The sequence below is a fragment of the Primulina tabacum genome, chromosome 2 (assembly GCF_025594145.1).
Source record: "Primulina tabacum isolate GXHZ01 chromosome 2, ASM2559414v2, whole genome shotgun sequence".
Taxonomy (NCBI): Eukaryota; Viridiplantae; Streptophyta; class Magnoliopsida; order Lamiales; family Gesneriaceae; genus Primulina; species Primulina tabacum.
The window spans coordinates 4,887,278-4,899,952 of NC_134551.1; the positions used below are offsets into that span (position 1 = coordinate 4,887,278).

The following is a 12,675-nucleotide window of genomic DNA, read 5'->3' on the forward strand; positions in this document are numbered from 1 at the left end:
TTGAACTATTTTACTATACACCATGAGGTAGGAAACGAAGCAGAGTTGCTAGGTGATGTTGAAAGAATCTGCGTTAGGAACCATATATTGCAACTGTGTGGTTAGGCTATGAGGAGCAGTCTGTAAAATTCGGTGGATATAACCCGACGACACTCCGGTCAAAAATGTAAACTATTCAATTTATTAAACGGAAGTATGATGTGCCATTTATTAAAAAAAAATAATCGATCATCTAAATATGATATATAGGCTGGAAACTTTGCATAGCTGCATGTCTTGAAGCTATATGCATCTAAGAACATATTCGATAGATAAAATAATGTCATATACCATAATTACGAGGATTAAGGATAATTTTGGAAATTTTAAAAAATGGAGAATGAAAACAAAGATTTGAAGGGATAGGAAGTGGGGAGAAAATTAAGATTGCAGATAGAGAGTTATGATAAGTTTTCCATTTTTTTATTTAACGGATATATCTCCATTTTATTTAATATTAGATATTGAAAATAACTCTATCGTCTAAGTTTACTGACACAAAGAACTATTTCAATCTTATCCAAAATGACTTTGTTACTGCTCATCCAAAAATAATTATAAAATTACATGAATCTCAAATAAACTTATAAGAATCTAAATTTTAATACAATATATAATTTCAAAATACAAAATTTTATTATAAAACAAGCGTGTCAAGAGGTTTGTGCAACCTTAACCTTCACGTCAAATATCCACTGAAAATTAGGACAGAGGCACAAAAGCTATGGTTTTTCATTTTTTAAAACCGGAAATTTCAGCCCAAGTTCAAGAATTGAATCAGCTTTGCTCCAAAACTGGAAGCCCATTCTCATTTGTATATATTGGGAAATGGGCTGCTTCGACTCTCTGGTCTGGTCAGTACCCACAGGCGCGGAAAGCGTGCGCTTCAGCCTTGTCCATTCCCAAAATTCAGCTATAAAAACCCTATTTGTTTTATCTGTAACTATATGTAATTTGGTATGTTATTATTGGAAGCCCTTTGTGTAATACGTAAACTTCAATTTGTAGGAATTTGAATGAGGGTTTCGTGTTTTTTGATTTATTTGCAACATTCGCTTCACTTGCAATCGAGTTCGCTAGTCATAGATGAGTTTTTGTTTTTGTTCCTGTTTAGTTCGTTACTTAGCAATTTTGTCATAGAGTGCTGCAGTTGTTTCACCAACGGCTTTAGGGTTTTGTGATTTTGTAACGGGAATGGAGAATTTACGTAGACCAGCTGATAGATCTATTTCAAAAGGGCCGGCGATGAAGAAACCTAGGCTCACCGAGGTTCCAACGGCATCAGATCGTAGCTCCAATGGTCGCAGAGGATTCACTGAACGGCCGGCGACTTCAAACTCCGGCGTCGGCGGCTTGAGTTTTTTGAGAGACCGGGATTCCGAGAGCCGCGATTCAGTGCGTGGGCCTTTCCCTCAACTGCCAGGTCAGCAGCCGCATCATGAGCTGGTGACTCAGTACAAGACTGCTTTAGCTGAGTTGACTTTCAACTCGAAGCCGATTATAACTAACTTAACTATTATTGCTGGCGAGAATTTACATGCAGCCAAGGCCATTGCAGCAACTATCTGCGCTAATATTCTCGAGGTGATTTCATTCATTTTGCTGGTTACATTTTGCTATATGATGCCACTCCCTGTAGAAATAGTTGGAAAAGAGAATAGGCAAAAGTGTAAGTGGGCATCATCTTTACTTAGTTGTGGTCCTATAAAAGTTGATGTATGCCAATATCAAGAAATGAAAGTTTTATGTACATAATTTTATAATTTTACTGTGAAATTCATCCAATGTAGCTCATCAGTGTGTGTCGTGGATGTGGGATGACAAGGGCTAAAAGATAATTCGATTAACATATTAAAGCAGTCACTTGTATCACCAATAATATCAAGAAAGACCATGCCGAACTGGAATCCATGCACATGTGAATCATTTCCATCACCTCCAAGTGAAATCCGACATCCAGTTCCTTTATATTGTCTCAAATTGTCCATATTACATTTCAAGCATTTGGGAATTGTATTTGGGATTGATTCCTCAGGTGCGTCTTGAAGCCTGTCGATACATCTTATTAAAGCAAAATTCAGCAAGACATTCTAAACTTTGGATCGATGAAGAAAAATATGTCATGCAGCATGGACATATTCTTCGCAAACTATATGACAATAATATAACGAAGAGTCGTCAGTGTCCCAATAAACATGAACTGTTCAGTTGTATTTCGCGCTAGATATATCTGATGTGTGTATTGACAAGCCTTAGAAGCCTTGAATCGTTAAGGTGCTCCAAACACATACTTCACGTCTGGGTGCATGGTCACTAAATGACTGTTCCTTGGCTTGACGGTAGGTGCATGCTTAGGAGCTCTTAGCAACTGTTATCTTATATTTCTAACATTCAATGAACGTGCCTTGGAACTTTCTGCGTGGAACATTATTCAGCTCTGCTATTGTGAATCATTAATCAAATCTTCTGGAGTCAGGTCCATCTCTTCGTTTTGTAAGACATGTGGGGAATTTCAAAAACTTGAACTTGGTTCATGTTGCATTGTAAACTCCACTATTTGGTTCCCAGGTGCTATAATGTGGCTCATTGTAGATGTCATTTTATTATGTCTCCGACATCTGTCCTGTGCATATGATGCCTGACAACTGGAATTTACAGGTTCCGAGTGAGCAGAAGCTGCCGTCTCTGTATTTATTGGACAGTATCGTGAAGAATATTGGGAGGGATTATATAAAGTCCTTTGCTGACAGATTACCCGAGGTAATATTTGTAAATATTGTTGTTTCAGATCGTTGCTTGAGGAATTTCTGGATCATTAGATTATCAGTATTTGTATCTCGTGCAAAGTACTGCTATGGTAGAAACACTTGTGGTGCAGTTGTGGCTCATGGGGACAAGAATTGGGCTCCTCACCCTTCATTTTCTGTCTGAGGGAAAAAACAATCAGTCAGATGCCTTGATTTCCATAATTTCTTAATTATTCCTTTCGTGTGCATTTTCCAGGTGTTCTGCAAGGCTTATAGGCAGGTTGATCCTTCAATACATCAAAGCATGCGCCACCTTTTTGGCACCTGGAAAGGAGTCTTCTCTCTGCAGTCGCTCCAGATTATCGAGAAGGAGCTTGGATTTACTAGTACTGTAGTTTCATCTCAAGGAACAGCAGTGTCTAGGCCAGACTCACAATCCCAACACCCTGCGCCCAGCATTCATGTAAACCCCAAGTATTTGGAGGCTAGGCAGCAATTTGAGATCACCAGGGTAAGGACCCATAAGCCATTTGGATAATTCCATTACCAGCTTTAATATTTTTATCTGTTGTCTGCTAAGTGCTACCTGGTGAATACAAGTGAATTGTCTTTTCTACATTTTAGTCATATTATATTAACACCAGATTTGGCAGCTGCTTTGTCACCATGCCTTTCTTTTATATTTTGCCTGAGTTTCTTAGAAAGTGTTGGATCGTGTGGTGTTTGCTTGTGCTAACTTTTTGCTGCTGCGTCTCTTTGATTTAACTATTCGTGTGCATCATATGACCTTCATGTGTGTATCCACAATCAAGGCTAGAGGAACTAGCGCTGATGATAATGGAGCCACAATGAAGTCAATTGATGATGTTAGAGCACCGGAGAGAACTCCCAGTATTAATTCTGGGAAATCATGGGCTGTACCTTATGCTAAGGTACAGGTGGAAAATATGATTGTGGATTGTTTTGTGTTTTATATTTGGAAACCTGTGTTCTAAATTATTCTACTCTAACAGTCCATCCGGCATCATCATAGAGATCTTGTAGATGAGTCAGTGCATGACAGAAATTCAAGTGCAGCACAAGTACATTCGGATTATGGTCCCAATATATTAGGGCGTATAAGCTTGGGAACTGGAAGAGTTAGTGAAAAATCGAAAGTGCAAGTATTTGACAAGTCCTGTTATGATTTTGTTTTCGATCTAACGGGGAAAATATCCCAACAAAACAATGGTTTTGACACGAATCATGGATTTGAACCTTCAAACTCTGGGTCACATCTACAGCACGATAAAAACTTTGTAAGTAGGACAATTTATGGAATGAATAGGAGCTTGAAGAACTTGGAGGAAGAGGAGTATACATGGGATGGAATAAATTCTAGACCCAATGATTGTGATGCAGTTGGGACTTTTGCGAAAGATCCTCGGGTGCCTGAAAATTATGGAAGATTGGTAAGTTTATGAAGGTTTAGCGAATTGCTAAATACACTTGGTTTTGGTATTAACAAAGATTGTAGCTGTAAAGATTTCTGCGACATCCTTTGTGAGTCACTTTGCATCATGATATGTCATGTTTTAGTAAGAAATGAGCTTGTGCCTTCAGGTCTGGGTTTGTAGTTTGGGCCGCCGTATTGAAGCATAGCAAAGTCAGTGTAGATGAGTTCTAGTTCATGCACTTATAGCAAAAAGTTGAAACATAAACTCATGCATAAGTTCCAAGTGTTCAACTGTGCTGGTGGGAGAATGCTCAGAAATATTGCTCGTTTCGTGATTGTTCCCACTAACTGATGGTGGAAGGCAGGCATTTCTAAACTGTTGAATCATCTGACATTGTAAAAATCTTAACTTGTGTCCCATGGATTGATAAAGATTTGTGAAAATTGTATTTTTATGGTTCAGTTGTGCACTATGTCCATCCTGTGCTTTAATATTTTGATGCTTTTGGCGGGTGTTAAACAGGCAGGGTTCTGTTCAGTTTCTTTTGATTTGATCAGTATTATAATGGCATTTCTTATGCAGGACACTGCTAGCCGTGTCCGAAGGTTTCAAGGTGTGCATGATATTGAGCCAAGGGTTGATGATAAAGCTTCAGCTGAAGGGAGGATTCTTTCTGGGCCTGATAAAAACACCTCTCATGTTGGAACTCCGGGTTATGGACCCAAAATTTTTAGTACACCACAAGGACCGACTCTAGGAGCTGCAACATCTTTGAAACCAAAGTTCATGCACCAACATTCACCTACGCCATCTTTCTCAGCCAGAGAATTCAAGCAGACCTCCGTTGGACCTCCTACAGACCCAAGAAATCTTGCAGGACTGAGAAACATGGAGTCTAACAATAAAAATTATCCGGATTCTCAACATTTGCCATATCGAGATGTTACTCAGTCTAATAAGGAGAGGTTGCATCCTGAAACTTTATCTGCTGCGAATCCTCTTCAGCAGAGAAAACATTTTCCCTCTACTCAGCCGAAAAATACTAAAGTCTCTCGTTTTGATCCTTCCAGCGGAGAAAATCTTTTTCTGTCACAAGTTTCAGCCTCCGATCGTCACTCTACAATGGTGACTTCATCGTCTGATAAATCGAATCCGCATACTGTTGACTCCCCTGGTCCTGGACAATCGATCACCAGCAGTATGTTAGCTGCTGTAGTTCAAAGTGGTATACCTAATAGTAGTACTGTCAAAAGTCGCTCGGCTATGCCGATTCAAGAATCTGGGCTGGAATCAGCGCTAGGAGATGTGCAACCAGCTCTTCCAAGTGACCCTCATGCCAATTTTCCTTCACGGCTTTTGCTTGGAAATACTGCACTCCCTGCGAAGGTGAGCCAACCATCATTGCCACCTGGTTCCCCTCCCTCCTCTGTAGCAGGTATTCACCCGGAAAAGCCTCCAACTGCAGTTAAAGCTGCATCTGATTCAGTTTCTAGCCTTCTAAGCTCATTGGTTGCAAAAGGCTTAATAGCCTCTTCAAAATCTGATTCGTTATCCTTTAACTCAACAAAAATATCCAATCAATCTTTGGACAGAGGTCCCGGGGTTCCGAGCACTAGTTCTTCCCCAGTTTCTTCTATTCCAGGCATCATTGACAAACCTCTTTCGTCCATTACAGATAAGCCATCTTCATTAAAGTCTGCTGCTGAGGTCTCTGATGATATGCCCCAGTCAACAACAAAGATAAAAAATCTTATAGGCTTTGAATTCAGATCCGATGTAGTTCGTAGTTTTAATCCAGCTGTTGTCAGTGAACTTTCTGGTCTCCCACATCAGTGTAGTATATGTGGACTTGGGGTCAAGTGTCAAGAACAACTTGATAGACACATGGATTGGCACAATGTAAGGGAATCTGAGCAGAACTCTTCCAACATAACTTCGAGGAGGTGGTATACTGACTCAAATGATTGGGTGGTTGGAATTGGCCTCTTTCATGACAGCGATAGTGCCACAGACCTGTTGGGAGGTCCGGACGAAACAACAGAAAGTGATAACCACATGGTTCCTGCAGATGAAAATCATTGTGCGTGTATTTTATGTGGTGAGCTGTTTGATGATCTCTACAGTCAAGGAAGGGATGAGTGGATGTTCAAAGGAGCTGTTTACTTGACAAACCCATCCTCGGAGTCACATGAAAGGACTGGAACTGCTAGTGATAATATTTTTCTGGGTCCTATAGTCCATGCTAACTGCATATCTGATCAAGCAGTTCATGACCTGGGGCTGGCTTGTCATCTTAAACTGGTAAACTGTAGTTTTGTTCATTTTCAACTGTGGGCATTCATTCGTGAACAAAACTCTAAAATATGTCATAAAACTTGGCAAAAATGTCAAAAATGGTATTTCATTTAAATCGTAAGATATATTCTTTACTATGCATCCATGGATTGTAATTTGGTATTTTTCTTCACCTCAACAAGCTATTATCCTACATGATTCTCTTGTTACTTTTGCAGGAAGATGCATAACATCTAGATGTGGGAAATTGTTTTAAGGTCTCAGGTATATCCAGCAGATCGTTCAGAATTTTGCTGCGATCTCTAAGCCTTGCACTGCACATGCAGAGGGAAGCCAAAAGAATTTTTGTTAATCACACATTCAGCTTACATGTTGCTTTATGTCTATGAACCTCAGAAGCTGCTGCCTGTAGTTTATTTTACAACCCTTCCAAGGATTTCTGTTTTTATATTTCATTGTAAAAGAAATACATAAGTTGCCAATGGCTCATACACGCCCCTCCCTAATTTTGTTGAAAGAAATGCCAGTTCTGAATACAAGTCTTGAGTTTCATTGATTCCAGCCTTTGAAGTTCAGAAGTATTGAAAGCAGGACAGACAGCATTAAATAGTCTGAATTGTTACTCTGCTTATCATGTTCTCCTTCCCCTCAAGGCTTCTGATGCATCCCAAAACATTTAGAGTTCGAGACATGGTTTATGCAGTTCTGTATCTCCACCATGTCGAGGCTTATTATAAGCCAATTTCAATGTTACAATTTGTTTTGATGTCTTGCAAGTTGGGGTAGCAGGGTAGGATTTTATCATGGTCTTCCAACTCTTCTCTGAAGGATGGGACATACACTAGTTATGTTTTTGAAGACCCGACATAAGCATGTCACTTCCATTTACCTGAGGGGTAATGAGCTGCCATTAGTGCTTCGTTCGATTTGAAGAATCTTGGCTGTTCCAGCATGGATTTTGGAATTGCACATCTTGATGTCTTGAAAGGTGGTAGACTTTTCACTACTTCTTGATGTTTAGGAGTAGATCGGAGAAATTTGATGAGGGATCGATTGACTTGTGTTTATGGATGGGTAAACTTCACTTATCAGAGACACGTGCATGATTTTTTTTCTTTCATTCTAAAACTATTGTTTCTTTGCATCTCTTGACATCCAAATATGACAATCTATTGTTTATTTGGTGGCAGCGGAAGTTGGAAATTTTTGTACTAATTACTTGTCTGTGTGAATGGTCTTCTCTTCCTGTCTTGTGACTCGCGCGTAAAGATTGACTGTCCCTGGGATTTCTCGTGAGGATGTTATCATTTACATATTCATTCTAGTTGTTTACAAGTTTTGTCACGTGAATATTATCGTTTGTGTAATTTTAGCTATTTGTTATCTTATCTTTTACGCTTTTGTGCCCCAACCTGCAGTTCCCCTGTAAGACGCTGTCCGTACAAAATATATTGGAACAACCTGATATTTTCTAATACTATTTTATCATATAATTTATATATTAATCATCTTGATGTCTCGTTTCTAGCTTTTTTTTTCTTCTAATTATTAATTATTGTACAATATATATGCAATTTTCCTTCACCATATTACGACCTAATGCGATGTTTGACTTAAGTTTTATATAAAAAGTTAATATTTTATATTATTTATATATGTATATATATTTATCATCTATATTATAGATAAAATAAAAATTTGTGTGAGACAGTCTCACGGATCGTATTTTGTGAGATGGATCTCTTATTTGGATCATCCATGAAAAAATATTACTTTTTATGCTAATAGTATTATTTTTTTATTGTGAATATCGATAGGGTTGACCCGTCTCACAGATAAAGATTCGTGAGATCGTTTCGCATGAGATTTACGGTATGTTTGATTCTTTCAAAATATGAATTTGGATTTGGAAATTCAAGTATTTGAATTTCATTTGGTGTTTGATTTAAAATTTAAAAATGGTATTTACAAATCTATTTCTTGTTTGGAGAAAAAAAGATTCGAATTTGGAATTTTAAAATTTTACTAAGCTACCTTTAAAAATCATCTAAACATAAATAAAATTTGATGTGATTTTGGATAAAAAAAAATGTAATTGTATGTTTTTAAAATCCAAATCCTATCAAATCTTATCAAATTTGATAGTATTTGGATATACTCATTGAAATATCATTAAATCACATAAAATTCTAAACAAATCTGAATTATTTTTTTGAAAACTTGTCAAACAGTAAAAATAAGATTTTGAAATCCAAATCCCATAAAATCTTTCCAAATTTTGGTTGCCAAAACACCGTTAACTCTATAGATAATTTGTTATTTCATCTCATCTTTCAAACCAAAACCAAAATAGTCATTTATCCGTGTGATGAATAATTGTTGAAGCACAACTGATGAAGATCGATGACCAATTTGTCGGGTATCTTTACACGGCAATACAGCTGTTGATCATTGCTACGAAAAATTATTTAAAAATAGTTCGACAGATTAGGAAAATATATTTATGAATCGTCGGTATTGTTTATCATAAAATAATAATGAAAAAAATAGTTACGAAGTCAACGAATAGTCCACAGAGTTTGAAATTGACCCGTCAGTTTTGTTCTGTCGCCTTTTGTTTCTTTGGTCAGACAAGAGGACACAAGAACAAAGAAAAAACCCCTCTGTGCTGCCACCCCATTTTTCGTTATTGGTCCGAATCATCTTTCCAACTTCTATGATAAACCGTGTACAAAATCGAGTATTTTTTAATCAACAAAAATATTATTTAAAAATCGAAAATAAATGTGCTACTATGTCGGTTTAAATATATGTAAGGTTTTATTAATGTTATAATATGAAATATAATATAAAGATTTTATATAAGCTCTAAGTATATTATTAAGATTTATTATTATTATTATTATTATTTCAAATCAAAATTCAGTCTCTAAATATTTTTTATTATCATATAACTTCATTTAAATATAATGATTTCAAATTTTAATACGACATCTCCTTAACTTTTCTATAATATTATTTCTATTTGAATATAAAAAAAATTAATTCTAAAAACCGACTTTCCAAATACGTTCGCTGATACAATAGTAATAAATATTATAAGTGCAGAAGAAATATATGAGAACAAGAGTTTACAAATTACCACCTGAATTATGGTCTTAATACAAAGATTTCATCATCTTCTTTTCTAATCTCTACGCAGTAGAAACTATACCAACACTTGAGAAATTAACTTACCCACAAATTAAACAAGATTTCTATAATTATGTAGCAAAATATATTAATTAAATTATATCCTATGGTTTTTTATGGCTCTGTGTGTAAATGTAGTCCAGATGAGCTTCAGCGATCATTCTTCTCTTTAAGCACTCCTCATCTTTATCGCCACATTCCTCCATTCCCATCAACTGTTCAAAAAATAAAAATAAAAAAATTGATGGCCCAGAATTATTCGAGATACACAAATATATAAATACCCTTTTGTTAATAATACCCAAAAAAATAAAACCAAATAATTAAATAAATGGCCTTACACTGGAAAAATCATCTTCCAGTGCGCTGCTTTTTTCATTAAGCTTAATCTCTGTTTTATCAACTGTATAAAGAAAGTAGACATGTTGAATTATAATCCAACGTAATATATACATAGAAAGAATTCAGGAACTGGTAAAAGAAAAAGGTAATTATATTAATTGTACCTTGATGTGTGGGGAGAAGGCGAGCAGATGTATGAGAAATGATTAAAAGAATAAATAGTGAAATAACTTTGATTTTTGAGATTTCTTTCATTGTATTTTGTGGAGGAGCGAGCAATGGAGAGAAACTGAAGATTGTATCTAAAAAAAAATGGGTTCTGAGATAAGAAGGGATTGCGGTGAAATTTATAGGGAGAAATGGAAATGAAATATCAAAATAAAGTGGAGATCGATGGGGAAAATGAAATTAATGTGGAAAATTATGTGTATTACTTTTGACCATTGTACGTGTGGAAAGAAATATTTGGCATGATCCACAGATGAGACTTGTTCACATGAAGTAAACATCGGCGAGTACAAAAATCAAGGTTCTAAAAAACGTGAAGTGCCCCGAAGCACGGATGTCGAGCTCAAAGCTTTTCAAGCTTAAGCGAGATTAGCACAGGTTTAAGCGTGAAAAAGCGTTTTTTATTTTTAGTGTAATTGTAATTATCTCAGACCAATAAATGGATAAAATAATATATAAAAATGATAAATTTAAGTCTGATGCATGAATTCTCATATTTATAAAAGTATAAAAAATATCAAAATTGCAATCTTCATTTGTTTTTACAACTATACCATATTAAAAAATGATAAATATTTGTCAAATCATTATCTGACATACTTAATCATAATTAAAATTAAAAAATAAACATCCGAAATTATAAACTTAATTCATTATTTTAAAATAAAAAGACATACTTTCGAAATAAAAAAATTTAAAAACAAATAGATGCGATTAATTGTGATTAAGTACATTTAATTAAACACCTTAATTACGTTTAATTCGGTCAAACTACAGTTTAACCGCTTTTTTCCGCTTTCTCCGAAGCGAGGCGTTTTTGCCGAGCTTTTTAGAACACTGATAAAAATAACATTTACTTCTTTTTTAAAAATAATAAATACATAAGTGATTTTAATTGTTTTTTATTTTTAATATTTTGAGTAAGTCTCTTGTGAAACGGTCTCACGAATCTTTATCTGTAAGACGTGTCAACCCTACCGATATTCACAACAAAAAATAATACTTTTAGCATAAAAAATAATACTTTTTCATGAATAACCCAAATAAGATATCCGTTTTACAAAATACGACCCGTGAGACCGTCTCACACAAGTTTTTACCTAATATTTTTTAGTGAGGAAATTTAGAATTTAACATTACTTTTTCTTTCTTATTTTTTTTATCGTTATTTGTTTTATAAGATATCTCGGATTTTTTTTTCTTCAAGTTATTCTAGATATTTATCCAATAATATTTATTTATTCAATTAAAAAAATAAGTTATCTATCCTAAAAAAATTATCTACTTTTATGAACAGTTTTCATTTTTGTTGGATAAATTATGAAATAAATCATTAGTAAATTAATTCAAAATAAAGGTATTAATTGTAATTTTGAAGTGATCATGCTTAAGTAGTTATCTAAGATGCTTTTTCATTATAAGATAGTATAAATTAAATTGATTTAATTATTTTTTGAGTGAAATATTTTTTGTTGTTAATATTAAGATATTATATTAAAATTAAAAATTTGAAATTAATATGCAGTTTAATAGTTTAATAAAATAATTTTTTAAGTTGGATAAACAACAGTTTTTTTTAAAAAATTAGATTTTGTATAATATGGTTATAAAATCATGCCATTATTATGGCACCACTAGTAGTTTATCTACTACACCTTTCATACATTATGGACATGCTCTTCTTGGGGGAACTTTTTTCCAAAAATAAATTTACGTTTATTCTTAAAAACTAGAAAATTAAATTGTCTTCATTAATTGTTTTTTTAAAAATATTTTAAAGCATCTATGTGGTTAAAAATAAAATATATTTCTTAAACCTATACTTTATTTTCTATAAAAATTTAATGAACAACCCCAAAATCTCATATTATTAAACCAAAGAAAAATAAATAAACTAGGATTAACCACAAAAAATTGTCATGAGAGATAAGGTTCCTCTATTTTGTGGAATGACATTGATAAAGTGTAATTTGTCGAAATTATGATGTTTTTATTTTATAGATTTGAGGTTCGATAAAATAATTTGATATTTGAAATGACACTTAAATTATTATTTTTCTTTAAATAATTGTACCAAAAAATGACAGACAGCGTACGACGGTGGTCCAAACCTTGGAAGAAATTGTAACAACGAATAGAGATCACATAACACGACATGGACATTGTGACTTCGTTCTATTTGTGTAGTTGATGTAAATATTAATTGAATTTCGAATGCTTTCGGCTTATGTTTTAGGGACTCATGTTACCTCATAAATCTAAGATGAGTATAATTTCAAAAAGTTTATTTATTAGATATTGTAACCTTTTTTAAGTATATAAATCACTTTTTATTAGTTTAATATATCAAATCTAAAATTTATTTTTGAAATCAAATCATTGGCTCGCAAAGAATA

General features: G+C 34.3%; 2 protein-coding genes across 4 annotated transcripts; one reads left to right on the plus strand and one right to left on the minus strand.

Annotated features, from left to right (window-relative positions):
• Window positions 1–766: 766 nt before the first annotated feature.
• On the plus strand, window positions 767–7,730 carry LOC142527054 (polyadenylation and cleavage factor homolog 4-like). 3 transcript variants are annotated; one of them, XR_012815393.1, is made up of 8 exons: window positions 767–1,623; window positions 2,698–2,799; window positions 3,043–3,297; window positions 3,599–3,718; window positions 3,800–4,237; window positions 4,805–6,523; window positions 6,736–7,505; window positions 7,539–7,730. XR_012815393.1 is itself a non-coding variant. In XM_075631762.1 (7 exons), exons 1-7 carry the CDS (start codon window positions 1,234–1,236, stop codon window positions 6,745–6,747), a joined length of 3,036 nt encoding a protein of 1,011 aa, XP_075487877.1. In that variant the 5' UTR covers window positions 767–1,233; the 3' UTR covers window positions 6,748–7,730. The 3 variants fall into 3 exon arrangements, 2 of the variants coding, with proteins under 2 accessions (XP_075487877.1, XP_075487885.1); XM_075631762.1 differs by having other exon boundaries at window positions 6,736–7,730; XM_075631770.1 differs by lacking the exons at window positions 3,599–3,718; window positions 3,800–4,237 and having other exon boundaries at window positions 773–1,623; window positions 6,736–7,730.
• Window positions 7,731–9,611: 1,881 nt separating this feature from the next.
• Window positions 9,612–10,422, minus strand: LOC142537185 (putative phytosulfokines 6). The gene is made up of 3 exons (XM_075642742.1): window positions 10,216–10,422; window positions 10,051–10,112; window positions 9,612–9,924 (listed from the first exon to the last, which is right to left on the minus strand). Exons 1-3 carry the CDS (start codon window positions 10,304–10,306, stop codon window positions 9,814–9,816), a joined length of 264 nt encoding a protein of 87 aa, XP_075498857.1. The 5' UTR covers window positions 10,307–10,422; the 3' UTR covers window positions 9,612–9,813.
• Window positions 10,423–12,675: the final 2,253 nt, after the last annotated feature.